The following is a 27,250-nucleotide window of genomic DNA, read 5'->3' as shown; positions in this document are numbered from 1 at the left end:
TCCTATGTCTCTTTTGTCAACACCCAGCTGTTTGTGCCCTCTTTGCTGTAACACTGATGTTCCTGCTTGCCTGGTGATAAGGGAGCAGAACCATCAGAAACACTTAAACCTTTTTTTCTGGGTTTAACTTTCTTCAGTTTTGGATGAAAATGAGCTTCCTGGCCAGGGCCAGCACAAGCTACAGGATAGAGGCTGGATGTGGGATTCAAGAAGGCAGTGAACCAGAGTGGTCCTGTTTGAGACTGCTGTGATCTGTCTGCAGCTGTAAACCTCTGAGCTTGGCACAAAGCTCTGCTGGGTCTGACAGCTATGGACTGACACTCTCCTGCCCCAGAGCTGGCATTTCTACCTACGTCAGCTGCACAGGAAGCAGGGGGAGAATTGGCAGGGAATTGCTTTTTCAGGCCAGTTTGCAGCTCTCTTGCCTTCACTGCTAAATTGCAAAGGAATCTCTGTGATTTCAGTCTCCTGTGTTTAAATACAGATTTGTATAATGTATTCCTGCTACTTCTGTAGTACATACAGAGAGAGACAGGCAAATATTTGTTACCCTCACCCTACCTCCTCTCGAGTTGTCTTAATTGTGTCCAGAGCTACTCTAGATAGGGGATTTTCAGTTTGTAGTCTGCAGGCTGCTATTCCAAATGTCACTGAGAAACAAACCTGAGAAGTGCCTATTGTCACTGACTGGAAAAGGTTCCTTATCTTGACTGACAAAACTGTAGGGATCCACAACATAAAGGAACCTGACAATCCACCTTCCCTTTTGTTTCCCCTGATTCAATTCAGAATCTGCTCAGTGTCAGTATTAGCTGCTGTAAATTCCAGGACAGTGCTGGAAAATCTGTGTTGACAAAACTGTAACTGTAAGGTTTCTGGTATTCCTTGTGCTGTAATTATATAGCCACTGCCACAGCAGTCCTGGGCCTGTGTAATAGAATGGCTCTCCTGTCTTCCTGGTGTACTGGTCCAAACAGGGGGAGAGGAAACCAGGGGCTGCCTTGCTTAGAACTCCTGAATGGTACTTTATTCACTTACTTCAGTGTTCCAGTCAGTGTTCCTGAAATGCCATCTTTTTTTGTTTTGTGCTTTTCTGCTCTGTGTTTTGGGGTAGAGAACCAGGATTTCTGCCTGAAAAGTGACCTTTCTGGCCATGCAGACCCTGGACAATCTGCAGTAATATTGCCCTTCAGTATACCAGAAGTTCCTCGGGGCAAGATGTTTTTTCCTTTCCTCAAGCCAGTATCCTATCCAGCTGTCATGGAGAAGCTGAAGATCCCTACATTATTACAGAAATCCTGGAGTTTTTAAAACACAAATTAGCTGGGAATACTCCATGTACATTCAGTATTTCTAGGCACTTTGATTTGGATTACAGTAAATAAATTTCTCTGGAGCAGCATTTTCACACCACGAATTACTTAATGTGGTGCAACAGTTATTATCCTTTACACAACCCACTAAGAGTCACTAGAGAGTCAATTAAATCAAATAAGATTTTGAGATTGTGTTTAGAGAGGGGGTGAAGGGTTGACAGATGGCAGGGACAGAATTTCAGCTGGACAAAACAATACTTCTAGCAGTAATATGAAAATCAGTGCCAGCATTGAAGAAAAATAGTAAAAAGGGGATAAATTACAAAATGCATACAGTAGGTGCTCTTCCATTTCACAAGAACGGGGCTGGTTCTGTGATATCCCTAAAAGCCAGACATCACAGAATTTATGCAGCTTTGGCTGCATACTGAGAGGTAAAAAGAGGTCATCTCTTTCAGAAACATGCTATGGTGAATTGGGATGTAAAGACATGTGGTTAGCTAGGGAAAATGTCAGGTAGAGTAATTTTGCCTCTCCATACCCATCTTGGGTTAATTACTGCAGTGTTCTGTGTGCATTTAGAGCCAGTTTTTTTCTCAAGTTGTAGTAAAGATTCGTTTAGCAACAGAAGCATGTCAGAGTGTATTTAGAAATGTCTGTCCCTCACTAGTTAATCAGGGAAGATAAGCTAAATTAAAGACAAGAAAAAAATGTGAACAGGTGTGGTTTATATAGCAGCAAGTTAGGCAGCAGCAAGCTCTGTAGAAAGTTAGAAAGAGAGAAGAAACAAATTTGAAAATACAAAATATTTACTATTTTCCAATTAAAATAATATTTTGTTGTAATTGTGTGTGACAGGAATTAAAAGTATTACTCTTTCGCTGTTTAATTGGAGAATATCTACTGTTCACACAGGTGCACATTAAGCCAATGTTTGTATTTTATTTATTGATTATTCCCAATGCATTATGGAATTAATGTGAAAACAGAACATATTGATCTGTCTTGTTCAGTAATTTGATCAGTAATTTAATTCAGATCAGTAATTTGATTCCAAATGCCTTTGTGTGTTTCTTATCAATACAATTACTGACACTGTATCTAAACACTGAATAAACAGATTAACTAACACAGCAGTTATGGTCTGAATAAACAGATTAACTAATACAGCAGTTATGGTTTCATTTCATGCTAGTTAAACGTGTGAGACCACAATTGGATTTTACCATAAAATGAAAAGAAAAGCCCTTATCCTACACAGCCTGAGAAAGTTGGATGAGATAGGGTAGGTAGCATGCTTCAGCATATCAACACCCACCACTTAGACAAGCTTTATGTAGACCTCATTGCAATTAGAAGTTTTAAGGAAGATAAGAAGGTTGTTTTGTGGATATTTGTCAAGAACAGAATGCATGTCTTTTCCACTGACACACAAATATGTAAATTAGACCAGTGCTTGAGGGGGTTTTTTATGTTTATGACAGAAGACTTAAAACCAAGTAGAGAAGTAAGTACCTGGCTGAAAGAAGAATATTTATGCTTTTTGTAAAATGTGTTCTGAGCAAGCCATCAGTTTGGGATTTCTTTCCTCTGTTTATTTTCATATACTACAGAAACAACCATTTATCATTTTAGGAAATACATTCCATGTAGATGGAAAACATCAAAATAGATCAATAAAAATCTCCTGAGAAGTAAGACACCAGAAGTTGCACTGGATATTGTTACATTGTTCCTTCTCAGTTTCATTTTTAGCAAAAAATTATTTCTGAAAAAGATGACAGGAAGAAGAAAGAGGAGTAGATAGGGAAGCAGGACTCTGAGGCTCATGTGCTGCACTCCTTCAATGTTTTTTGGTTTCATACAATGCATTGTCCTGAACGTGGAGAATAAGGAACATAAAATCACCAGAAGAAGCATAAAACAGGTTTAAATTAACTTATTTTGCCCACTTACCAGAGGCTTTACCTTGTTGCTGAGCTCCCCAGGGAATTCAGGAGGTAACCTTCAATGTCCTCTAACCCTGTCTCACTTTGATGACTCTCTTTCTATGTTAAAAATCACTGTAAAGTTCCCAGTATGAATTTGTAGGCACTAGACTTCCAGGATTCCAGTTGCAGCATTCAGCAGTGTTTTCAATTGCTTATTCTCATCATTTGTTGAAGTTGTGAGTAGATGCTGTTGTCCCCATTTTGCCATGGAGAGGTTGAAACACTCAGAGGTGCAATGACTAGTGGGGATCACACAACACATAAACTGCTGTCACCCAGGAGGCAGTGGTCCTCTTGCCTCACTTGGGTAGTGTTTTAACTACACTGAAGTCAAGAATTTTACCACTAATTTTAACAGGTTCACAATTTCACACATAATTCACACTCCATCCAGGTTTTGGTGTCCTTACATTTGACTTGAAGTCGCTTAATCTAAAATTTCACTGCCTCGTCCTCAGAAGGCAGTTCTGATATGTGGATTTAATTGAAACCCTGGAGAACCCATCCAGTCCTGTTTTCTAGACAGAGTACCTTCTAGGAGTCTTGATGGTAGGACATGCTTGCAAAAGTTAAAAAGGTATGTGTAAATAAGTGGGTTAAATCCTCCAGAAGCTCTTTGATCTTTAACATCCCTTCAGTTTGTCTTTTGAATAGCTCATGTGTGCCTAGAGCATGCGTGAGAGACAGGCCTTAAAAACTGGTAACCTTGCTGTCCAATATTTATTGTACTTTTAAAGTCTTTGTCGTTATAGCTTGTTTCTAAAGAAATAAATAATTTCAGGTAAGCATTCTTTTAAAACCATGTATACTAAGAAACCAGTAGTTTGCATGAGAGACAAAAAAAAATGTTTTATTGTTTCGTAGGTTAAAGAAAAGCAGGAGCAGAAAAAGCCTGACAGCACTGGCTTGAAATTCGTTATGATAACTGTAGTCACACCTCTATCAGAATATTGGGAATGCTCGCAGCAGAGTTAGCATTTTCTGACATTTTATTCAATGCAGGCAGTGTAGTTATAGCAGCTGTTTCATTGTAGTGGGGAAGTAGAAAAATGACGGGAAAATAAGACATCATTAGCCATGTTCTGGGGGGCTTTGTGCACTGGTCATAGTCTATTTCAATATTCTTTTTCCCTTTGACATTCACAGTGAAGTGTCATTTTTGGTAATGGCTGAATCATTTTGTGTTAAAAGGAGGGACATTTATAGTTTGTCAAGGAAACATTGTAGAAGTGTTAATAATGTGAATTCAATTTAACTTTCTAAAATAAATTTGCTACACTGAACATTTGAGAATTTAAAGAACACATTTTCCTGTTTATGTGCTTAAAAAATGTAGATTACTGAAGAAAAGCAATTTGCAAATGTATTTTAAAATACAGCATAGTCTTCACATTGTATTACATTTAAAGAATATAGATTTGAAACCAGTCATCATTAACTCTGAATATTTTGATAGTAGCCCATTTACTGACAGTATTCAAAGCATTTTACAAAGGTAGAAATTATTAGTATTCCTCTCTCCAAAAAGGGGGAAATGAAACACACTGTGATTAGGCGATTTGTATAAGGTCATGCAGTCAAAAAAAACCAGAATAAAACTGGGCTCTCTTTAGCCACTAGCCCTGACAGTTTCTACTAGGCTATTTTCCTTGGTTTAGATAGTTTGTAGTTAGATTATGGGTTTTTAGATGACAGGTGTTATAACTTTATGAAACTGAGAAAATTTTTAAAATTTGAATATTCCCTAATTTTACAAACATCCTGTGACTGTGTCTTCATCCATTCATACCTAGCCATTCTCCCCATTTAGCTGTTAACAGATGTTTGTTAAGAAACTAGAATAGTTGTCTTCTGTGAGCATGGGTGGCTTGAAGATCCTTTGGTAGTACAATTTGAGACTTTCAAGACTGGTCCTTTTAAAACAAGTGATCTTGGGTAATTTGTCCTTTGTTAGTTGCCAAGTATTTTTTAATTGCTAAGTCCCCTACAGGCCTGATATAAGGTCAGTCATTGTCAGTTTTGGACTTTTCCAGGTAGGAGATATGAGCAGGTTATTTGCTTTTTGGCTGCCAGTGCTGTCTTGTGGAGCACAGGGTGGTTCTCCCAGCTGCAGCGTGTTTGTGGGGAGAGCGAAGAGGAGAATGCATGATAGGAGTGATGATTGCATTTCTATTTCCACTTTTTCTGTCTTCTGAAGGGGTGTGATAAATCTCCCTGTATGAGCCATTCACCTAAGAGTTGGACTTGATGATCCTTATGGAATATTCTGTATATTCAAATATTCTGTGATTAGCTCTGTGATTAAATATGACTGTCTGGGCGGGATCCAGAGCTCAGTCCTGGTGCCATGTCCCAACCATCAAAAGTCCCCATGGCAGGGAGTGTAGGCCAAGGTTTCTTATGGACTGTGCACCCTCAGGGGTTAGAGGTCATCACACAGGTTGTTTTCTGATGACAAGCATTGGTCAGTACATTAGCATATTCTACATAGGGATCCAGACATCTAGTATAGGTTAATATAGTCAAAGAGCACAGACTATTCTGTGTTGGAAAGGACCCACAAGTGTAATAAAGTCCAGCTCTTAAGTGAATGGCCCATATGGAGATTGGCCTGCAACCTGGATGTTATTACCACCATGCTCTGACCAGCTGAGCTGATCTCAGGGGAATTCCTACGATATTGATTACATTTTCCTTCAAATTTTGATGAAAATGTGTTCCAAAGGACCTTTTAATGATGAGGTCTTTGGTCAGCTGTTTCTCTCATGTTCACCAATCTGCATTCAGTAAGTGTATTGTTTTCCCTGCAGTATCCTAGCAGAGGTTGGTGCAGTTTGCACAGACACTCTTTCACTGCAGTTGGAAATAGGACCAGTGGAGTTAACTTCAAGATACTCTGTCCTTAAAGACTGCTTTCCAGCTGAAAATGCACTCCAAAAGCTGTGATACTGTATGCTGAGCTCTCTCCCTGTTATATAGTTATTCTGGAGTGCTGGAAATAATGGCCTGTATTGGAAAAAGAGTAATCTCTATATCACCTTTGGAACTCTTATCTCTGCCCTTGGTTTGAAGCAACACAAATAGATGACATTACAAAAATCTTGAGAAAGAATGGTGAGAGTAGAAGTGGGAGGTGTGTGGGAGGGCAGTGGGGACTCTGGCTAGTTGTTTGCTGTATCTTACTGACTGGCTATGGTTTTGCCAATATTGTGGGAATTAGGTTTTTTTGTATATTTTATTTCTTCCCATGTGAAACAGATAGGGCACTAGAAGTCTTTTGGGAGGTGTATACCAAAGATATTCAAAAATGTCAGTCATCGGGAGTCATTTGGAATCAGTAAGAGCTGAAGATGCTCTTCCCTGAAGTAGAGTTAGGAGAATCTATGGGCCTGGCTCAAAATTCAGTGATTCAGTTAGGGACTTCCTTGTGATTTCAGTGGGATTTGGATTAGACCATAGATCACCAATAGTGGTAAATACTGAGGATATAAAACAAATGGACTTCTTAGTGATGTGGCTGTTGCTGCTGACATCTTTCAATGTGTGTGGCTTTTGTCCTTTGTTTGTTCTGGATCCCCTTGGCAGCCAGCAGGAAAACAGATGTCACTTGCAATTCTTTTCAGTTCCCCAGCTGAAAATAAAGGGATCAACAGTAGTGCACAGGTTTATCTGATCACCCTGGTAACATGCTGTGGTTAACACCAATCAATACTGAAACTTGTTCTCTGTTCAGAGATGAGCTGCACTGAGGTCATGAGGAAAAAAAGGTGATTCATTGGCTTTTACTTTATTTCGTCTTAGTTCTTTGCAATGCACATATCCTACGTTTGCATTTGAGAGAAGTAAATTAAGTCCCCTTCATCACTTGATTTTATAGATCCACATTGCTGTAGATCTGAAGTATTCATTCATATTTAAAGGCTCAGAAACATTCCTTTACAGCTACTTAACAAGGGGGATAGAAAACTCTATTTTTGTAAGATATTTTTGGATTTTGGATTTTGGGTTTTATTGAGCAGATTCAAATAAATTGACAAATGCAGATCTCATGGTAGGTCACTATTGTTGTTCATTTTATTATTTATTTGTCTGCATATTGCTCAGTGATGTAAGAAACACCAAAATAAAGACAGGCTTTGCCCTGTAGTTTGAAATCTAAGGCCTATTTCTCCGCAGATTAAATGTGTGCATAAAATTATACACATGAATAGTCCTATTTCAATCTGTGGTATTGCTCTCATGCATAAATATTTGAATGTTGAAAGGAATGGAGGCTAAAATCATTACTTTCTCTGCTTCACCCCAATTTAAATAGGGAGGTTTGTGACTGGCTTTGTGAAGGGTTTGTTTGAATGGCTCAAATGTGAACCCATAAATGTACAGGTAGGGAGTTTGTCAGCGTTAATTCTAAAAGCCTTTTTACCACAGTTTCTCATAATAATTTTCTGCTTTCCCTTACCAGCACCAGCAGCTTTCCCTTCTCCACCCTCCAGACCCATATGACCTCTTGCCCTACAGGGGAGATCAGCAAATCATAGCAAACTGTTTGAGTGTGTGATACTGCTGTGTTGCTTTATCTCACAGTGAAGGAGAGCTAAGAGCAGGTACACTAGTCACTCCTTTGGCCAGGAGATGAATAATAGTTTGTAAACTATTGTAATTGGCTTGCTTATTTGAGTTCTTTGCCTGATAACTTTTCCCTTATTCAGAAGTCCTGAAAAATGGGCTCATCAAGGACCTATGTGCCACATGTATGAACTTCAGTCTCATTAATTCTTCAAAGATACCAGGATGTGTTAAGAAGTCAATCAAACACTCTTCTCAGTCTCTGCTGGGTTTTTTTTTTTTTTGTTTGTTTGTTTGTTTGTTTTTAAGTGCTTTCTAAGCAATCCTTAATGAAAGATCCAGGACTGTAAAGATTTACAAAACAATTCTTGGTCTTTAGCCAAGCTGTGACTGTCCCTTACAGAATATTTTTTTTCCTGTTGGGAAGTTGTTGCTGGAGCCTTGTATCTCCTATCAACTAACTGATGTTAAATTTCTCTGCCTTTGAAGTATGTCTTGCCTTTCTACAGCAAACTCAGTCCAAGCCTTATGTTTCAATTTATTGCATTTCAGCTAATCACTAGTGCAGCCAGAGCTCAGTGCAGCAGCTTTGAGAGGCTGTAACTTTGGAGACTCTATTCTGGGCATGTATTTTGTATGATGATGGTACTGTCCTTCAGGGGGAAGGGCTGTCTCAGATCTATTTCTGATCCCCTCCTTAGGCACCGCCCTGTGGCTAAACTAGGACTTGCAAAGAGGTCCTCAAAAACTGTGCAGTACCATGTAGTGAGGCTAAAAACTACTTCAGGAAAGCATTGAGTCCATCCCCAAGCGTCACACACACTACAGCAGTGTCACTCCTGACAGATCCCTTGTGTATCCTCCCAGAGATGGAGGAACCAGACCTCTCTGGCAATCTGCCAGTATTCACTGTCCACATGTGAGGAAAGCTTCAGCAATGCCTAAACTGAATCTTTCTTACAGCAGTTTAAATTAGTTCCTGATCTCTGCATGATGGAGTAGGCTTCTTCTTTCTCCTTTCCAAAGGCCTTTTAAATCTGAAGACTTTTTTTAATCACACCTCTGCTAAGATTTGCCTTTTCCTTAGCTCAACAACTTTGATTATTCATGTCGTGCTTTCTGATTATTCTTGTTGCTTTCCTCTAAATTCTGCCCAGCTGGTTTAGATGCTTTTGAAGTAAAGTAGGCATAAGAGACACAGTGCTTTATGTTAGGTCTTACCTAGGCTGTCTAAAGCAGAACACCGTTATGTATCTAATATATTACTACATTCCAGCACATTATTTGCTTCTTTCACACAAGTATAGCATTAGTTATTCAGTTGTGTTTAATATTTAAATATTTTAAACATTATAAACCTTTTTTCCTTTTCTGTGGTACTGCACTAAGACACTTGTTCCTTACCCTGTCTTTATTTAGCTGCTTCCACCTGCTTCAGAAATATAGTCATCACTCTGTGTTACATAAAAGCATCATTTATTTGGACTAATGTTACAGCTGTTTCATATTGTAAATGTATTCTGCAATGTATGTGCAATGTCTCCCATCCTGAAGTCTCCTACAGAATCAATAAAGGTATATTCTGCTTCATCCTGTGTTAATATTTAATATTATCAGAAGTGATATATTCTTGAAAGCTGCTTACAGCAGACTGCTGGTATGACTGCCATTTGGACTTTGCTTCACTGGTAATTGCTTTCAAAATGCACTTTTCCAACTGACTTTGTACCTTTTTTGTAAGAATTTAATCTGCTTGTTGCAGAAGAGAATATCTGATGAGAAAGTCCTAAAGCCTTACTAAAGGATTGACAATCTACCATTCCTTATCTAATCCATCAGTATTGCTACTTGATGATGAAAAGAAATTAGATCAGTGTGGCACGACCTGTTCTTGGTTAATATATGTCACATGTGACTCATCTCCCTGTTCTTTTCCAGGTACTTACAAATGGACTTTTTCTAGGAAGACTGACATCTATATTTTTGCAGCTTCTCCTTTTCCATATTTCTGTCTTCATCTGCCTTCCTTAGACCCCAAGAGTGGCTGCTGATGGTTCTGAGATGGATGCAGCCCTCTTTAAGTTTCTTCAAGCTCTTCAAGTTTCCTGCATGAAATTTCTACAAAGTCAATCTGAAAACAGCTAATTTATGTTTTGGGGTTTTTTTCAAGGTTGAAATGTTACTCCTCTCTGCTACTCTGCTCACTCTACTTCTTAATATCTTAACTGTCTCTCTGCCACTGTTCTTTCTAATGAATGTCGATTAAAAAGAAATCAAAAGTTTCTGCTGTAAATAGATTTGCCTCTGTTAAACAGCAGCTCAACACTGTTTGTTTTCTTTGTTTTACTACTAATATACTTGTGGAATGATTTTTTTACTTCTTGACATTTCTGGGCAGGTCTGTCTCATTTTATACCTTTGCTTTTCTAATTCTGTCCTTTGTTATTCAATTTATACTTGCTTTCTCTAGACCCTCTACTTTCTCCTTTCTCTGTATTTCCTTCTTGTGTGTCAATGAAAAGCTCTTTCTTTAGCTGAGTCTTTACTTCACCTTTTAGTTAAGTTCTAGTATGTATTGTATGTATGATTAATACTGTTTCTTTAAGTACTTGCCAGCTCCCATTAACTGCTTTTACCTCATACTTGTTCCCCCATGACCCACTCCAGGAATATAGCTATCAGTATTCTGTTTTTATGGAAACTTCTTCCTAGTCCATTGTGTCTGCTTTAATTCTCTTTCTTTTGTAAAGTTCTGATGCTGAACCATTTCATGATCACCCTCACCCAAGTTATGTTCTGTCTTTGCAGCTCCTACTGTATTGGTCAGGACGTAGGTGAACAAGCCTTCCTGCTGCTTTCTGCAGATTCTTGTGCTGTGTCTTAGCTTTCACCTTGTGTTTTTTTCAGTACTTTTGGCTTGAAATTTATTCCAAATGCTGTTTTATATTCTGTTTTGATTAGGCTGTGAGACTTACTGAAAAATCTTCATCCATGTTCAATTTTTCACCTATTAGTTTATGCTTTCTTTGTTAAAACTTAATTGAAACCCAAAAGAACAAAAAAGTGCATTTGTTTTCACTAGTCTATTGCTCTAAAAATCTCCTGTATTATTTGTCTTACACATTTTATCTCTCCCCTAAGTATATTCCTAACTAGAATAAAATCTAGAAGCCAGATGGAGCTTGTACCTGTTTGAGATTGTTATTCAATGGTTTTGTTTTCATTAGAGACATCTTTGGAAAGAATTTTGCTGTTCTTTGCATATGTTAACTGCAAATACAGACTATCTAGAGCAGGTTCCACACAGTTCCAGAAACCAAGAAATATTGAGGGGTGTGCTACTGCTCTTCTGACTGGACAGAAATGTTTGGAACTTAAATGAGTTTATGAATAATTGTTGACTTATTAAACGAGAAAAATCAGGAATCCCCTTTTAATTGTATTGCTATGCCTTTTCAGACACTTATTGTAAGGTATGAGTAGAAAACAAAAAACCTTTGGTTTCTATATACAGTCCTCTATGTTAAGATTATTGATTTCTGTCATATGCTTCCCTCATTCTCCCCTTCCCAGCTCATACATAGTTTCCTGGTGCTTTCTTAGCTCTTAACACTGTTTGATAACTACAAGGACTTTGTCACATCATTAAAATCCTGTGGGAGCTAATGGACAGATGCCCAGTTGAAGGAAACTGGTACCTGGCAACCCAGAAGTCCCTGGCTCATGTTTCACCACACTTCTGCCCTGGCAGCCTTGGCTTTGCTGTAGGGGTGTGGGGGCACTGTGGCTGCCATGGGGCAAGGTGCAGAGTCTCGCCCTTGGGGGAGAGCTCTGCTCAGCCTGATCTGCTGTTGGCACGCCCTGAGTGCCAGCCAAAGTCAGCCCTTGTGTCGTGTCTCCTGACATTGCACTCTCAAAGTGAGTTTGGTCCATGCTGTTAACTACCAGGCCCAGCAAAGCCAAAGGTCTTCCCATCATTCTGAGGTGGCTGCTGAAGTTTGATTTCGTTCTGCTTTGTCTCCATATCTACTGTCCTTTAACCTTCCACTTTCCTTTTCCCTCTGTGTTGTGCCATGTGTTCCCTGACTCCCTCTTTCACCTGTTTATCTGTCTGTTTTCCCATTTCTCTCATCCCCTTCTCTCCTGTAGAGCCCTGATGGTCTTTCCTTTCACTCTTCCCTTTGTAGAACCAAGCCACTTGCTTTGTTTTTTTTCTTTTTCCTTCACCAGCCCCTTTGTGAAGGTCCTTCCCTAAGTCCCTGCAAGTGGCCTGTGTGCCTCTGCATTTCAGAGAGCAGCTATAAAAGGGTTGCCAGCTCAGCCTGGTGCTAATTTAGAAAACACAGATAGTGGAAGAGCTCTATCTCCATTCCTGTTTCTTGTGCTGTGCTGTGAGGGAGAAAAGAGCTGAATAGAAATGGCAAAGCAGACGTGTGGGGGAAGGCTGTTGTGCAGGAGGAAGAGCTAACTATGCCTGTGTGTGCTCAGATCTGGTGTGGCATTCAGTCATTGTCCATTTCATTAGTACTTTACAAAGTTTAGCACAGATTTGTTACTCATCTTCATATGCCATGTCACTGTTCTAATTTGCTGAGCCTCAACAACCAAGTTTGCCTTTAGGAAGTCTTCAGAAGCTTTTTATATATTCATCTCTCCTGGGCAGAGCTTGGACTTTCACATTATTCTTTGTTATTGCAGATTTTTTGTTCATTTTTTTTTTTACTTTAGTCTTTATTTTACTTTTCTGGTCAACCTTAAAAAAATATTTAATTTCATTTTATTTTTCAGACACCTCTTATTGATCCTCCCATCCCACATCATCCTACTAAAACCATTACGCAGGTAATAGAACATAGGTTTGCTGTAAAGCCAGACCATTAGACAGATGGAAATAACTGTTTCCAGTAGTGTGATATGAATCAACTGAAGTTGTGCTTTCCGTTAGATGTGAGAAGTGAATGTGAAACTTAAAATCCCAAATATGTACTACATTGCTCTGCAAAAGTAAGCCTCTGTGCAAGAGGACTTTTAATTCAGAAAGAAGAGCATTTGTGTTTTGTTTTGCAGAAAGCAGTACAAAGAGTCCAGAAAGTTTAAAATCCGTATGTTTTGGTCTTTCTTTTTCTCCATGATCACTAAGGTTCCTTCAGAAAAGATCCTTAGAGCTGGAAAGATTTTGAGGAATACAATTCTGTCCCGAGCTCCTCACATGATAAGAGATCGTAAATATCATCTGAAGACTTACAGGTGTGTGAGCTGATTGTGTAGAGGTCTCTGAATTTTTATGCCTGCCATTCTCTGATGTGTCATTTATGCCTTACCATACTTGCACGTCTCAAAAGGTCTGAAATTATTCTGTGATGCTATTTGAGTTGGATGTTATGCAGTCTTTAATGGGCCTGGTAAATCCTTTCTGAAGTAATTTGACTGGAAATTGAGTTTGTGATTGTGAATGGAGCATTCACATACAAAAACTCTTCCAAAGTTAATAGCATAGTTAGCTGGAATATTCTGTGTAGTACCAAGTTAAAACGTAAATTCTGTTCTCTTTGTATATCAGTAAGAGATAATAGAAAAGTTCATTAATATATTGTGTTCCTGTACTGACTGCTACAGCAGTCTTGCTCACTGTGGTGTTCTGAAAATTCACATGGTGAGAAACATTCCTGATGCAGATTTGCTGCTCTATTTATTTTTTTTTTTCAGCGTACTGCCAGGCTCTCTTATCTTCCTGCTGGTGGCAGCACAGTCTTGCTGAAGTGGGATAACAATGGCACTTGTAAAATAGAAATCTTCCTACAGGGTGTCAGGGTCTACCTACTATTGGCTTAAGAAACAATCAGTTTGTTTTAGTGTCTAATGTTTAAATCAAATGCCTAGTACATTATTCAGAGTGTTTTAAAGTAAAAATTACTTTTAAATCTCTGAGTGTGTCTTTTTCTAAACAGTAAGTCAATATGTTGCTGACCCTCATTTGAAATAAATGCATTGATTTTCCATATTTCAGTCCAAAATGTATTTCATATACAAAGGTATCTGGAACTTTTAAGTTGATTAGAGAATGTGTCCCAATACAAAATAGCTGATTGTTCTAGAAGAACTAAAGAGCATATATGATAAATGAAAGGCAGTGCTGGTCCAAACAACTGCACCATTTTCTCTTACACATAACTGGAAAAACTCTTACTGTTCTGCTGAGCTAGGGAGTGTTACAGTGAAGAATTTTACTAAGTGAACATGTGGCTTTTTGCTTTTTTAATCCTCTTTGGGTGTTCTCCAGAATCTGAGACCTGCTGTTGTCTGCCTCTGGGTCAGTCAGGAGGTGCAAGGTGACCAAGACCTCGAATGAGAGTGCCTCAAGAGCACTGTACCAAAACCAGTGTCTCCAAATACAGTGTGACACAAGTTTGGTTACAAATGCAGGAACACCCTCATAGCACTCACTCTTCCTGTGGAGGCTGCATTAGCATAACTTTCACAGTATTAAATTATTGTTTTCATGCAAGATTCTGAAATGCATGAGGCTGTTGGTATCCCATGGTATACAGAGGTTTTTTTTGAAAACTGGGTTGAAGGTTGTTGCACTGGTGCTGTAGGTTTCATACCAGATGTCACAGGCTTGATTTGATTCTCTGAACTCTGCATTTCCCAAAAAACTTGTTTTGCTAAGGTGATCCTCTCAAAACTGGACACCTTCATTGGTATTTCAAGCATGTGCGTGTAGATGGTTGCATGGGGTTTTCTGCTGGGAGATTTGACTAAATCTATGCAGAGTTTAAGTTATCACTGTTGTTGGCAGTCACTGTGTGCAGCCTCTCTCTTGGCTAGCTTCCTTTTCATTCCTGGCTGTTTATCTGTCCTTCAGGCAATGCTGTGTGGGGACAGAACTAGTTGACTGGATGATGCAGCAAAGTCCTTGTGTCCATTTACGAACCCAGGCTGTTGGCATGTGGCAAGTACTGCTGGAAGAAGGTGTTCTTAACCATGGTAAGATAAAGAAAATCAGTATCTTGACTAAAATATGGGCAGTGTGTGACATCAACACCTCTGTAGTTCTTTTTCATGAAAAAGAAAGGAATCATGAGCCCAAAAGAAATGCCACAGAGCAGCCTGTTCAATCATAAGTGCAAGTGCAACACACAGGCAATATTATTTAAAACTTGTTGCCAGTATGCTTTTTTAACTTATAAGCATATTACATCATAAATGAACAATTTATAATGATAACTCTAATTATACTTAGGAGTACACTGTCTTGTGCTTATATTGTTAGAACTGGGTAGCACTAGGGCCAAAACCAAGGGATGTATTGCCATACATAAAACTAACCATCAAAGATTTGTGTTATTTAGAAGTGAATATGAGTATTTGTGTTTACTCACAACCATAATTTTGGAATGATTTGCATTTGTTTTGGAGGGGTTCCCAAATTCAGCATACCAGATACTCCAGTGCAGAAATCTGGGATTGTGTGTTAGCTTTCTGATTGCATTTTACATTGACTTTCAGTTTCCATTTGGCAGGATTTAGTTGGTAACAGGATATTACAGCCCTCAAAAGGGTAGGTTTCTAAAGCAATAGTCATATTTGAAGCTTTGCACTTACATTTTTATTAAATGTAGAAGAGCAGCTCTTAGAGGAAACTTGCATTTATCATCTGTTGTGCTTCCCATATCCCAGGAAGAAATTGCCTTTCTGGGAAGGCAGATTGTTTCCACTGCTCCCTTACCCTAAGGGCTCTAACTTGAATTCCTGCCATATATTCATTCCCTTGAACTCTCAGGGGCAAGCTATTGCAAGCTGCATCACAGTATCCAACTCAACACATCACTCTGACTTGCTTGGAAGACCAAGGGTTTGTCCTTTGCAATTTCATAATGTTACTTTAGAGTCTTTTCTTGGCAGTTCTTCCATTAAGTTACTCCAACAAAACACAGGTTAATGAACTTGCTCCTGGGATTATACATTGATGATACACATTTCTGGTCCATCACAAGGAGTTTAGTTGCTTTTGCTCCTTTTTTCAGCATGTCTAAGCATGTACAGCAAAGTGTTCGTGTTAGAGAATACCTCTTAGAAATTCATAGTGTAACCATTTTCCCCAGTGTAATTTGTTTGATTAAATGAAATGGTTTGGAGCAATAACAGAACTAATAAGAAAACACGTACGTGTGTATACACACCCACAACACACTTAAATGGAAGCCTTTTGGAAAGTATTTATAGTACAAAATTTAAAAGTGTACCCTTCAAGCTACATAACTTGGATGTACATGAGAAATAGTTTCATGCTTTTACAGTTTTTCTGTAGCTTTGTTTCCCTTCTTAAATAATCTATGTGTAACAAACATGATACTGCACAGATTTCCACAAGGTTTGCTTAGTTGAGGAGTGTTCAGTATTTGATGTGTTATATTGTTTGCAGTGGATCAGGAACACCAATTTCAAGACAAATATTTATTTTATCGATTTTTGGATGATGAGCATGAAGATGCCCCTTTGCCAACTGAGGAAGAGAAAAAGGAGTGTGATGAGGAGCTACAGGATACTATGCTGCTTCTCTCTCAGATTGGGCCAGATGCTCATATGAGGATGATTCTCAGGAAACCGTAAGCAGAATAATGAGTTAATGAGAACATTTTTCATAGTAAAAGATTTTTGAATCACGTAACCCAAGTGCTTGTTCCTATTCTGTTTCCATTGTATCGTTCTGTATCTTTCCAGGCTCCATTCTTGTTTAGATCATAAGCTCATTTTGACAGCATATTTCCAAAAACTTGCTAAAACATTGAATTTCAAAAAGTGCCGTCAAACACTTGTGCTTATGAAAACAGGAAATACTGCCATGCAGCAATAGTTTTAAAGTATACATTCTATTTCTTCTCCTTATTAGAGATCTAGTCAACACAACCAAAGGAGCACTCGTACCCTGTCACACAAAATACTTGGACAAGCCAGATTGAGAGCACGGTGTTTCCATACATCCTTAGGGAGTCATGGAATTGAGGTCTTGTTTCCTCACACATGTCCTGTGCCTTTTCCACTGAGGAGCAAAAGTGGTCTTTGCACCTCTGAATAGACACCAGTCATGTGGAGACTGAGCAGTGCTGTGTATGCTGGGACCCTGCTCCTCTGCACTCTGTTCTTTGCCTCAGGCCAGCTGAGCAGGTCATCTCTTGGAGAATTTCCCTTTAGGTTATTGTGGGTTTGGGCTGTCTGCTGCATTTACTTTCTGTCATGACTTCCAGAAGAGCAAGTGTTAAGTTTACACTAGCAGGATAAATATTGATTATCATCTGGACTGCTTACAGAGAGCTGAAAGGCTTGAAGGATTCTGTGCAAAGTACTGCTCTTCTCTGTGTGTTGTCACTTGCACAGCATCACTTAATAGGAGATTTTTCATGGAATATAGTGAGGAGAAAGAGGTTTCCTCAAGACTGATATTCATCTGACATCTTTCAGTATCCCTGAAAGTGCTTATTTTTGCAGCCCTTTGCTCACTGAAGTAAGCTTGTACTGCCAGGGACTATATTAACTACTTTTCTAATATTCAGTTTACATACATAATGATTTTGTTCGTTGAAAATCCTCCCTGAGCTGAGCTGCAGCAAAGCTGTTAAAATCTCCATGAATCCTCAGAGTCCTGCTAGTTTTGACTAGACACTCTTACAGCTGCCAAAAGTTCAAAGGAATTGTCAAAGCTTCAGAGATGCTGACTCTAGCTGCCCTGAGCAGGACCCACAATTTTCAAACCAACACAGCTGCATTTTATAACAGTAACCATTTCCAGAGAGGTTGCAGAACTCAGATAATTACCCTGAAAGAAATAAGACAATATTCTTTGATGAGAAGATTACTTTGAGAATTTGATTGTATAATGAAGCTGTTGCTTTGAAAGGTACTTTCTATTGTTCGAAATCTGAAAATCTCTAACAAAAAGTGTCACTTGTTTTGACAGCCAACTTAAAAAATTCTGTTTATTACATTAACTGCAGCATTTTAACTGTCAAACTGTGAAAGAATGTTCTATAGTTTAAAAAACAGAATAGAGCTCAGGGAAATTTTTGGCAGGCTCTTGTTGCTATTGTGTTTTTTTTCCCTTTGGAAACACATATACTGAATGTGAAAATAGCTTTTTGTGAAGTAGCAAACACAGCTCTCTGCTCCTTACAATGGCTGGAGCACAGGTGCAGACCTTGCTCAAGTCCCTGTAAAATTACTGTGGAATTCATTCAGCTCCTCCTTAAATGTTTCCCCCGTTCAGTATGAAAATAAGTCCTGATGGTAAACCCTAATTTAATAGGATGCTGTAATACAAAGCCAAACACAATAATAACAGGAGTCTTTAAAGGAAGAGTTATATTCATCAGACAACAGTATTTAGCTCAGATGATGTTATGGATTACATTCTTTTTTAATGCCCTAGCCTAAAGTAAGTTGGCAGTGTGACTGAAATAATAAATCTGTGTTATATGTTCTTGGTGGCTTCACTTTGCACATTTTTTTTCTTAGTAAAGAGCATTTGACACTTAATCACAGTGTTATGGGGTCTCTGATCTTTTCCCTTGTTCTTATTATCTGAGAATTTTCTGATTAGCTGTATAATAAAAATAATCAATGATACTGCCTGCACATACATGGCTTATCAAAGGCAAAGTACTATGTTATTGTCAACATCCTAGTCACAGAGAAGATCAGTGTCTCTGACCTTGGTAAATTCTCCAAGCACTGAACTGTTTTTATTGATCACTTAATATCACCTGAGTTCTGTTCATTAATGTGTACCCTCATTCCCTACCTATTCCGTTTATTATCCGCTCTATAACCAGCTATTGCTGTTAGAATGTGTCCCCTGCAGAAACTAGGTCTTTACACAGCAGGATCCTACAAATCAACATCAGTGGGTCACCACACAGGTTTTAAAGACACAGTGATGCTTAATATCTCTCCACGTGACATCTGCAGGAGCAGCAGTAAAGACTAGGTACAGATATCCACTGCAAATTGTCAGTCCTTCCTGTGTGTGCTAACATAGGAAGCAAATGGACATGCTGAAAGAAGAGTGTGTCCTTTTGTCTTGGTAGACATCTGATATAGTAAGGCATCATTCTTTTATGTTTTGATTTAGTGTAGAAATTTCTTAATTTGTTAAACTGTATTTTCCAAGACATGCTGGTTTTGCAAGCATGTAATAAAATTAAAGTTTCTACTTCCCTATTATTTGTTAAAATCCTTACCTTTCGTTTGCTAGCTAGTATTGGCTTAGTTTTATGCTGTACTTAATTAAGCTGCCCTGCATAAATCACTAGGGGTGTCAACCTTGTAATTTCAAGCCAGATTCAGAAGCAGTATAATATTTTGAGTCACTAGAGGGCATAGAAGTACCAAACCAATTTCTGGTTTTCCCTTAACAGTTTATTTGATTCTGTATGAGAAAAGAGTAACTTAGTCCAAAATGGTTTTTAGTCTAAATTTGTCTTTAATCTGGGTAATAATAAATGCATGTCACTGGTAAGTGAAGAACAGAAGAAAAATAAAGCTTGCTTAGCAGGGATGTCAGTTGTCCTTATGTTTTCTGTGAATTCTTCAGTACTTCTTTCATCCAAAAGAAGTCTCCATCCAGCTACTTTTGTTAAAAGATGCAATATAACTCCAGAGTGACACAGCTGGGTACTCCCTGTGCCTCACACATGATGTAGACAGACATTTGAATCAGGAGGTGATAGGCAGAAAACCTGTAGAGCACAGTATTTCTTATGGCTTTCCTGATCCTCTACATGCTAGTCTCCTGTAATACTGACATTTTAGGAGAAAAACTTCTATCTGAAAGATTCATTGTAGTTTTTCTTTTAGAGCTGTCCAAATAACTCAACTACGCTGTTAATTCTTTTGACACCACACATTGCAGACAGCAGGGTATAGAACTGTGCTGCTTGTGATGGTGGAGCATGTAAACCTTCTCATTTGCAGCTCCTGCCCCCAGACTGGACTTTCTGTATCCCATTTCCTCACATCTTAAATTTATCCTCTCCCTTATGTCGTTGTTGTTCTTTTATTTTGTTCTTGGCCCATTGAATTAATTACCTGTAATCTGCTTTTGACAAATCTAAACCATATTGTTTGGAAGGACTTAGTCCTATAAAAGTAGCTTGAAATAATGCTTTAAAGGAATTTTTTTCCTGTGTGTGTCCATATGTCACTTCTGTGTGCTGTCTGAAATTATATGACAGGAGAATTTGTTCTTTTAGAAAATAATGTTGTATTAGATACTGTAACTGAAGAGAATCTTGTGACTGGGAAAAAGATTGGGAGTTACCCACAAGCTCCCACAACTTCTCCTGTGTGCTGTTTATTAGATCTTCCAAAGCATCTCTGACACACTGCAGTCCCCACAGTGTCTGTGTCCTTCTTTAGCAATCTGAAAATTTTGTGTAGGTTACAGAAATGCAATTATTTCAGCCACAGTGCCAGCCTCCTTACTACTCCTTGTGCTAGAGAAGAATTATTCCTTCATCAAGGCATGTTTTTAGTAATGGCAGCTTCTTGTAGTTTTCAGTGAGAGAAGCTGAAACTACTGAGTGGTTCTTATTTACCTTTGTGGCTAAACAGCAGCACTCAGCATTAACTGTAGAGCAGTCGTTAGCTGTCCTCCAAGATGCACTGCTGCATCTCCAATTTGTTCAGCAGAAGTTGACACACTGCTTTACAAACCACTACTACTGTGTTTGCTACAACTAATTAGTGCTGCATGTGAAAAACAGTGCACGCCCCACACTTGGGAGTCCTTTTGAAAGCAACAAATCTTTATGTACCATTTCCGATATATGTGACCATTTTATACGTGTATAGAACACTTTTTTTAATCAGAAAAACTGCCTAATCAGGATCTCTCTAAGGTGGTTGCCATGGCTGCTGCTCAGTGTCATTCAGGTAGCATTCACGGAGCTTCCATCCTTTGTGTGTTTCAGTCCTCCAACCAGAAACATCATTCAGTCCCTGTTTAGTGAGGATGTACCCTTCAGTAGACAGTACAGCAGCATTTTGTGTTGTTCTGTCCTTCTGTGAAGTATTTATTTTGGGCATTTTTTGCATTTAGTTATCCCTTTAATCTTCTCTCTATAGCCCTGGCCAGAGAACTGTAGATGACTTAGAATTTATATATGAAGAACTTCTCCACATTAAGGCCTTATCTCATCTTTCTACCACAGTAAGTAATTTTAAAAATTATAACTTATCACCAAAAGGGAGGCTCAGTTCTTAGTTCTGGTTTTAGTTCTGACTTTATTAAAGTTGGAGAGCCTTGTAGCCATTTTCATTTATACTTTGCATGCAAAGAATTTGTTCTGTCTGTGAGAATCACCCAAGCACTGTGCAGGTGTAGGTTATCTCTGCACAGCCCCTGTCTCCCTCACTTGGCACAGGTGCCACTGTCTGGGTCACTATCCTTGTGTAAATGAAGGTACTGGTACTATTGAATTTTGCAGAATTGATTTCTGTAAGGAGTCTTGGCTTGAACAAGTTAGAGGAGGAATTGCAAGTTAGAGGAGGAATTGAACAAGTTAGAGGAGGAATTTTTCTGTGGAGAAAGGTTCACTGTGCAGTGCTGGCTGGTCAGAGTTTGGTCATTGAGTAAAAGAATGCTCATCAAACACTTTCTCCCTGAAGTGGTCAAGAACAGTGCAGAGAAGCCAGGATAAATGGAATGGACAGAAGAATGCATCTGTTTAAAGTCTCACCATCGTTGATACGCTGTGTAGACCACTGAAACAAGTTAAATAGCACTTTACTTGATAGCAATAAGATGTGGATGCTTTCAGAAAAAGGAAACCAGTCAGAAAGTAGATCCATACTTGAGGTTACCTTCTTCAGAATGTCTTGTTATCTTCAGTAATTCTTAGTTAACTTGGACAGATGCAGCTAATCATGAAGCTGCATTACAGAAAGATAGTACTTAATACAATCATATAAAACCTGAACAATGTTTTTCAAAAAAAGTAGGCATTCAGAGTTGGTGTCTGAGTTATGTTGTTGCTAAGGAAACTTCCCAGTTTGACCATTTGTGAGACTGTGATGGTCACACTCCCAGCACCAGATACTGTCTCTGCTGGGGCTGGAGCCCCTTCACAGCAGGCAGCTCCAGTGACCGGGTGGGTCCTGCTGGACTCCTGCACATCCCTCACTCACACAGCCAGACCAGGTTTCCCATAACAGAGCCTTGTATGTCTTGCTCCATAAAGCAATTTATTCACAGTGTAATAACACAGAAACAGCTTGGGCTGGTGTGTCTGAGGAGGGACCCCCAATGAAGGAACCCCTGGGCTTTTATCCCCTCACCATCCAAGCATTTGCAAGTCTCACTCTTCTTCCCATGTCCTGTGCTCCTGCTGTGTCCATTCACCTGGCTGGTGCTGCTTGTGCCATTTGCTGTGAAAAGGGTTGGCAGCCCATGGCCTCTTTTCCCTCTGGGCTCCCACACAGAGCTCGATCTGCAGACAAACTGCAGCTTGCAAACCTGCAGAGTTACCTGCACTAAATGTATGCCTCAACATGGGAACAGACATCCAAATGCCTTAAAAGTCCCTGGAATGTAGAGAAAAAAGTAATTAAAGAAAGACTACTGTATGATCCAGAAATGATCCTTTAAATGTTAAACAAAAGAAACTACCCAGGATAGATAGATATTGAGAGGGAATGGAGAAAATTCTCAATACTGCGGATGTAACTCAGAATAAAAAAATTTGAAGCCCAAAATATTTTCAGCGTGGAAGAAAAACAGACTTGAGGTCAGATACCACAGCAAGTACTGTATGCAACAAGTATAGCAGGTGATACAAATTGCAAAAAATTCTTGGCATTTTGAAGTACAGATTATTCCATATTTTTAGTAAGAATCTGGAAATGCCAGTTTATTACGTGCATCATGAACTAAAGCAGAAGACAGAAACCATGACTAGCTTAGAGGAAATCTTCAGAGGAGCAACAGACAGCACTGCTTCTATGAACCAGAAGATTAATGACCAATCAACTTGAAATGAAATTGAATGCTTCATTTATTTTAAGTAAGGCATAATTCCTAAAGTAGTAAGTTTTCTAGATATGCCACAAGCAGTAGAAAGTAAAATGGATAAAGCTCAAATCTTGTGGTGGTGAACTAATTTCTGCTAGAGAAGCCTGTGAAGTTAATGTACAAATGAAGAACAGTTATATAATACAGTTTTAAAAACAAGTCAAACTTTGGATTTTATCAAGTGTATTCATTCACTGCAAAGGCCAATGACTGAATTAACTGAGTAGACATCTGAGGACATAAATGGATAGGAATGCTCTGTGCCATGTGCAGAACAGTGCTGATGGGGCCTTATGAAAGTATCATTGCCCTTGAGCAGAAGTCATAAAGGCGTTTGGTGATCTAGGTGTTACAGGAATCACAGGCCTCTGAGTGTGTTCATTGGTCAGTGTACTTAAAAAACCTGTCCAAAGACCTCTGTTTATCTCTCTTTTTCTCCAGGCTGCAAAAAAGGAGTGCTTTGCCCTGATTGTCAGGAAAGAGTTCTAGGAGAGGTGGCTGATGTGGTATGTTTGTACTTGGTGCCTGAGCACCAAGGTTGGGTGGATGCCGTTAAGTACATCAGTGCCCGTATTTCCACCCATCTTAGGAGATGCAGCCATCAGATTCTCGTCTGGATTGTGCCCAGAATTTGAGAGTTCCTTCCCAAGTCTTTCTTTGTGGTCTAATTATTTTTTTTTAATTTAAACAAATGAGAGAGTGGTGTGAAAATGCTACTAGTTAATGCATATTGAAGCCAGCTTGTGATCTGTGTTTGGCACAGTTAAGTTACACTGAAGTACGTAGCAGTACCTCTGAAGAATGGCTTGTCACCAGCTGCCATTTTCAGAATACATGAATCCTGCTGCTTGAAAATCGGCCTCTAAGTCCTTGGAGACTTGTGGTGGTAGGAGGAGAAACCTAAAGCACACAGAAGAGCTCAGGATCATACAAGATTTCCAGTGCTAATATTTTGTGGCACTAACACTGTGTTTACAGTGACAAAAATCAGTTGTAAGCAGTATTTCTCTCACTAGAGACAACTGCCCAGTCAGTTAGAGCTAATCACACCAAGGGGCAAAATAAACCCAGTGAGGAGCCAGCTGACACCAAGGGCAGTGTCACATTCTCCAGTTCCTGGAAGAAGTGGTGAGCTGGATGCTTTGCCTGGGAAGCTGTCAGGCAGAGAGGGGACTCAGCAAGTCCAGATGGCTGTGCCTCACAGCTTGGCACAGCAGAAGCAGACAGACTGATGTCACTCTGAGCCAGATTTCTCAGGAGAGAGCAGGAATGCTTCCATGGAGTAACTGACAATCGCTGGTTATCTCCTGTAACAGGTTAACTATTACCATTTGAAACTTTCTTCAGATCTTGTTAATTGTTGATGATCATTTCACGTGTGTGTGTGTGTGTGTGTGTGTGTGTGTGTGTGTGTGTGTGTGTGTGTGTGTGTACAAAGAAGGATGTGGAGACCTGTATCTTAAAGATCCCCTTGTCTGAGCCATTTGGAGCCAGGAAATGTAGCTGTGTGAAACCAATCAATAGGAGTTAAGAAATCAAGTGAAACAGACCAATGACCGATCAATGGTGCAGAGGGAAGGAAAGTACAGCAGGGCTTTATTATGTGACCTCATCACTAGGAGGAATGAGATACATATAATAACAACTATCATTTCTCTCTCTGTTTTAAGGTAAAACGAGAATTAGCAGGTGTCCTCATTTTTGAGTCACATCCCAAAGCAGGAACAGTCTGTAAGTAAATGGAGTCCTGGCAGATCTCTTTCTTACCTGCTCTATGAACATTTAAATTCCTAATGTTTCAATGACAAGAGCAAAACTGGATGCATCCTTCAAACTTGATTGTCACTTCATGTTTAAAACCTAGGGTGATGATGTTAGTTTAGTCTGTTGCCAGATTGGAGGACAGTACTAAAATTGATTCTGTATCCTTGGTTGAGTGAATGTATCACCTACAATTTGGGTGTGTTTTTATCTAGAATTTTTGGTTCGACCAGTCTCTATTTAAAATGTATTTTAATATAATCCTGTATTTAATAAAAATCTTCCTGCACAAAATAAAGGATTTGAAATGGTATATTACTCAGACATGCTAATACTGAGACATTTTAGCAAATGAATATTCAATTCACAGTCACTAGAGAACTAGGTTACAACGTGGTGCTACTAGTGGGATCCAACCTGTGTGCTAATTAGTAATTGATAGCCTGACATATTGATAAAGTAGTTGTTGGAACAAAAGCAACTTTCACATCATTGTCATGAAATAACTACTATATGGGTATGAATTCTTTGTTCTTCTAAATTCTGAAGGCAATTGCTTTTAAAATCATAATATGCCCTTTTATAAGGTAGACATTTATATGACTGTAGAGTTACCTTGAATTTTATTTGGTGCAGAATCTGGCCATATTTTGAATAACTGTATTCTAACCATAAAATCTTTTTTCTCTCTTGTAGTATTTAATCAGGGAGAAGAAGGTACTTCTTGGTACATTGTCCTCAAGGGATCAGTAAACGTTGTCATTTATGGCAAGGTATTTTTTTCAGAAGCTATTTTATATAATTGTTATTCTTGAAATTGTAAGAGTAAACTTTGAAGGAATGCAGTTTAATTCAGAGAAAAATAGCCTTGTATGACAAAACAAATAGATTGTAATTTTATTAAGAAATGATCTGGTTGTTTCACTGATTATACTTCCAGTAGATTGCTCTATAATTTTGGGATATGTTACACAGTTTCTGAATCTAATCCATCACAGTTACATCTGTATCTTTAGGACAAAGTAATTTGCTAGAATTTGGTGAATTGCCAGACTTCTCTCTCATGGGGGTTTTGCCCCATCCCTTTACCACCTGCATGCATTTGGATGACTAACTGTTCTCATGCATGTCTGACAAAAATATTGCTTTGTGACTGGTTGTTCTCAGGTTGGGTGAACTTCTTCCAAATTTATGCCAGTTATTCATTTCAGTTAATCCATAGACAAAAAAGTATCTTTATTAAATTTCCTCTTATGAGAGAGATTTTTCAAGGCAAACAAAATACATCTTGGTAGACAGAAATCCCTTGGGTCTTTAAAAACCCTAATTCTCTTTTTGTTTCTCATTTAGTGACTGAGAATCCTCGTTTTGAAAATAAAGCATTTTGTCAAAATCTAGCACAGGGGGCATAGTGCTAAATCTGTTCTTAAAGTAACACATATTTAATCATGTTTTTTACATCACTGGGTGGGCCAGATCCTCTGTTACTGTAAATTGGAGGAAACAGAGTGCTCCTGATGTACAACAGCTGGAGATGTGTTGTTCTGTGTTACTTCTGCAAACTTGATTTTATCTTTTAGGGTCTCTATAAATAAAAAACAAAATAGTCAACAACTTTCTGTCTTCAGCAGGCTGAGAAGAGTCCTTCAAGCTGAATGCAATTTCAGAGAAAAAGCTGATTCTTTTCTGTTCTTGTGTCTCTTTAGTAATAGTAATAACCAGCTATCAAGTATTGTTTCCTAGTCATTATTTTGGCTGTTGATTTCCTGCCAAATAGATTTGTTTTGGTATTTGATTGTGGAGTCCAGTGTTTGTACAAGGACTTTCAATAGAATCCAGAGTAATGATGGGTTTCTGCATGTAAATGTTTTGCTCTGTGCAGGGTGTGGTATGTACTCTACACGAAGGAGATGATTTTGGCAAGTTGGCACTCGTGAATGATGCTCCCAGAGCAGCATCCATTGTTCTGCGGGAAGACAACTGCCACTTCTTGAGAGTAGACAAGGAGGACTTCAACAGGATCCTTAGGGTAAGAGGGGGAAGGGCTGCCCTCTCAGTGTGGTATCAGAGCTTTTTTCTAGAGGCTGTCATTTCTATGAATATATTAATATAAAAACCTTGTTTGTAGCATGCCTAATTGTGTAACAGAGATGTAACAGTCTAGAAGGTCAGGTAAAGAATATGTTCATCACCTTTCCTCTCTCAGTTCCCAGCTCAAACATGAAAATGTGACCAAATGGAATCTTTTTGTCTCTCACATTCTGTAATCTATCATTTGCCCTGCTCAGTTTTTCCTTATGCTGCCCAGGATTTCCTGGTGATATTCCACGCAAATATTGAAAAAAAACAAGATCACCCCTTCTCCCTCATAGGTCAGTGTAAAGTACATTAAATTCAAGAGTTTCAAGGCAGAATCAAGTGGCAAATGGAGTAACTTACAGATGTGTTTACACAGTGTCTTTATCAGAGAAATCTAGAAAGATATTCCCAGACTAATTTTATTCATTTTGGGGTAAATGTATTCTAAAGTCCAACTGTAATTCTGTAAT

At 38.8% G+C, this 27,250-nt stretch overlaps 1 protein-coding gene across 1 annotated transcript in view; it reads left to right on the top strand.

Moving 5' to 3' along the window:
* RAPGEF4 (Rap guanine nucleotide exchange factor 4) overlaps nucleotides 1-27,250 on the top strand; it is a 145,180-nt gene that overhangs the window by 79,038 nt on the left and 38,892 nt on the right. The window contains exons 7-14 of the mRNA XM_062498001.1: nucleotides 12,662-12,715; nucleotides 13,014-13,120; nucleotides 14,739-14,860; nucleotides 16,299-16,482; nucleotides 20,996-21,080; nucleotides 24,611-24,671; nucleotides 25,398-25,474; nucleotides 26,584-26,730. Of these exons, the coding sequence (XP_062353985.1) occupies nucleotides 12,662-12,715; nucleotides 13,014-13,120; nucleotides 14,739-14,860; nucleotides 16,299-16,482; nucleotides 20,996-21,080; nucleotides 24,611-24,671; nucleotides 25,398-25,474; nucleotides 26,584-26,730 (837 nt within the window). The remainder of the gene's footprint in view (nucleotides 1-12,661; nucleotides 12,716-13,013; nucleotides 13,121-14,738; nucleotides 14,861-16,298; nucleotides 16,483-20,995; nucleotides 21,081-24,610; nucleotides 24,672-25,397; nucleotides 25,475-26,583; nucleotides 26,731-27,250) is intronic.

The sequence above is a fragment of the Cinclus cinclus genome, chromosome 9, assembly GCF_963662255.1.
Source record: "Cinclus cinclus chromosome 9, bCinCin1.1, whole genome shotgun sequence".
Taxonomy (NCBI): Eukaryota; Metazoa; Chordata; class Aves; order Passeriformes; family Cinclidae; genus Cinclus; species Cinclus cinclus.
Note: the sequence above shows the minus strand (reverse complement) of the source record. Positions and strands in the feature narration are given on the sequence as shown.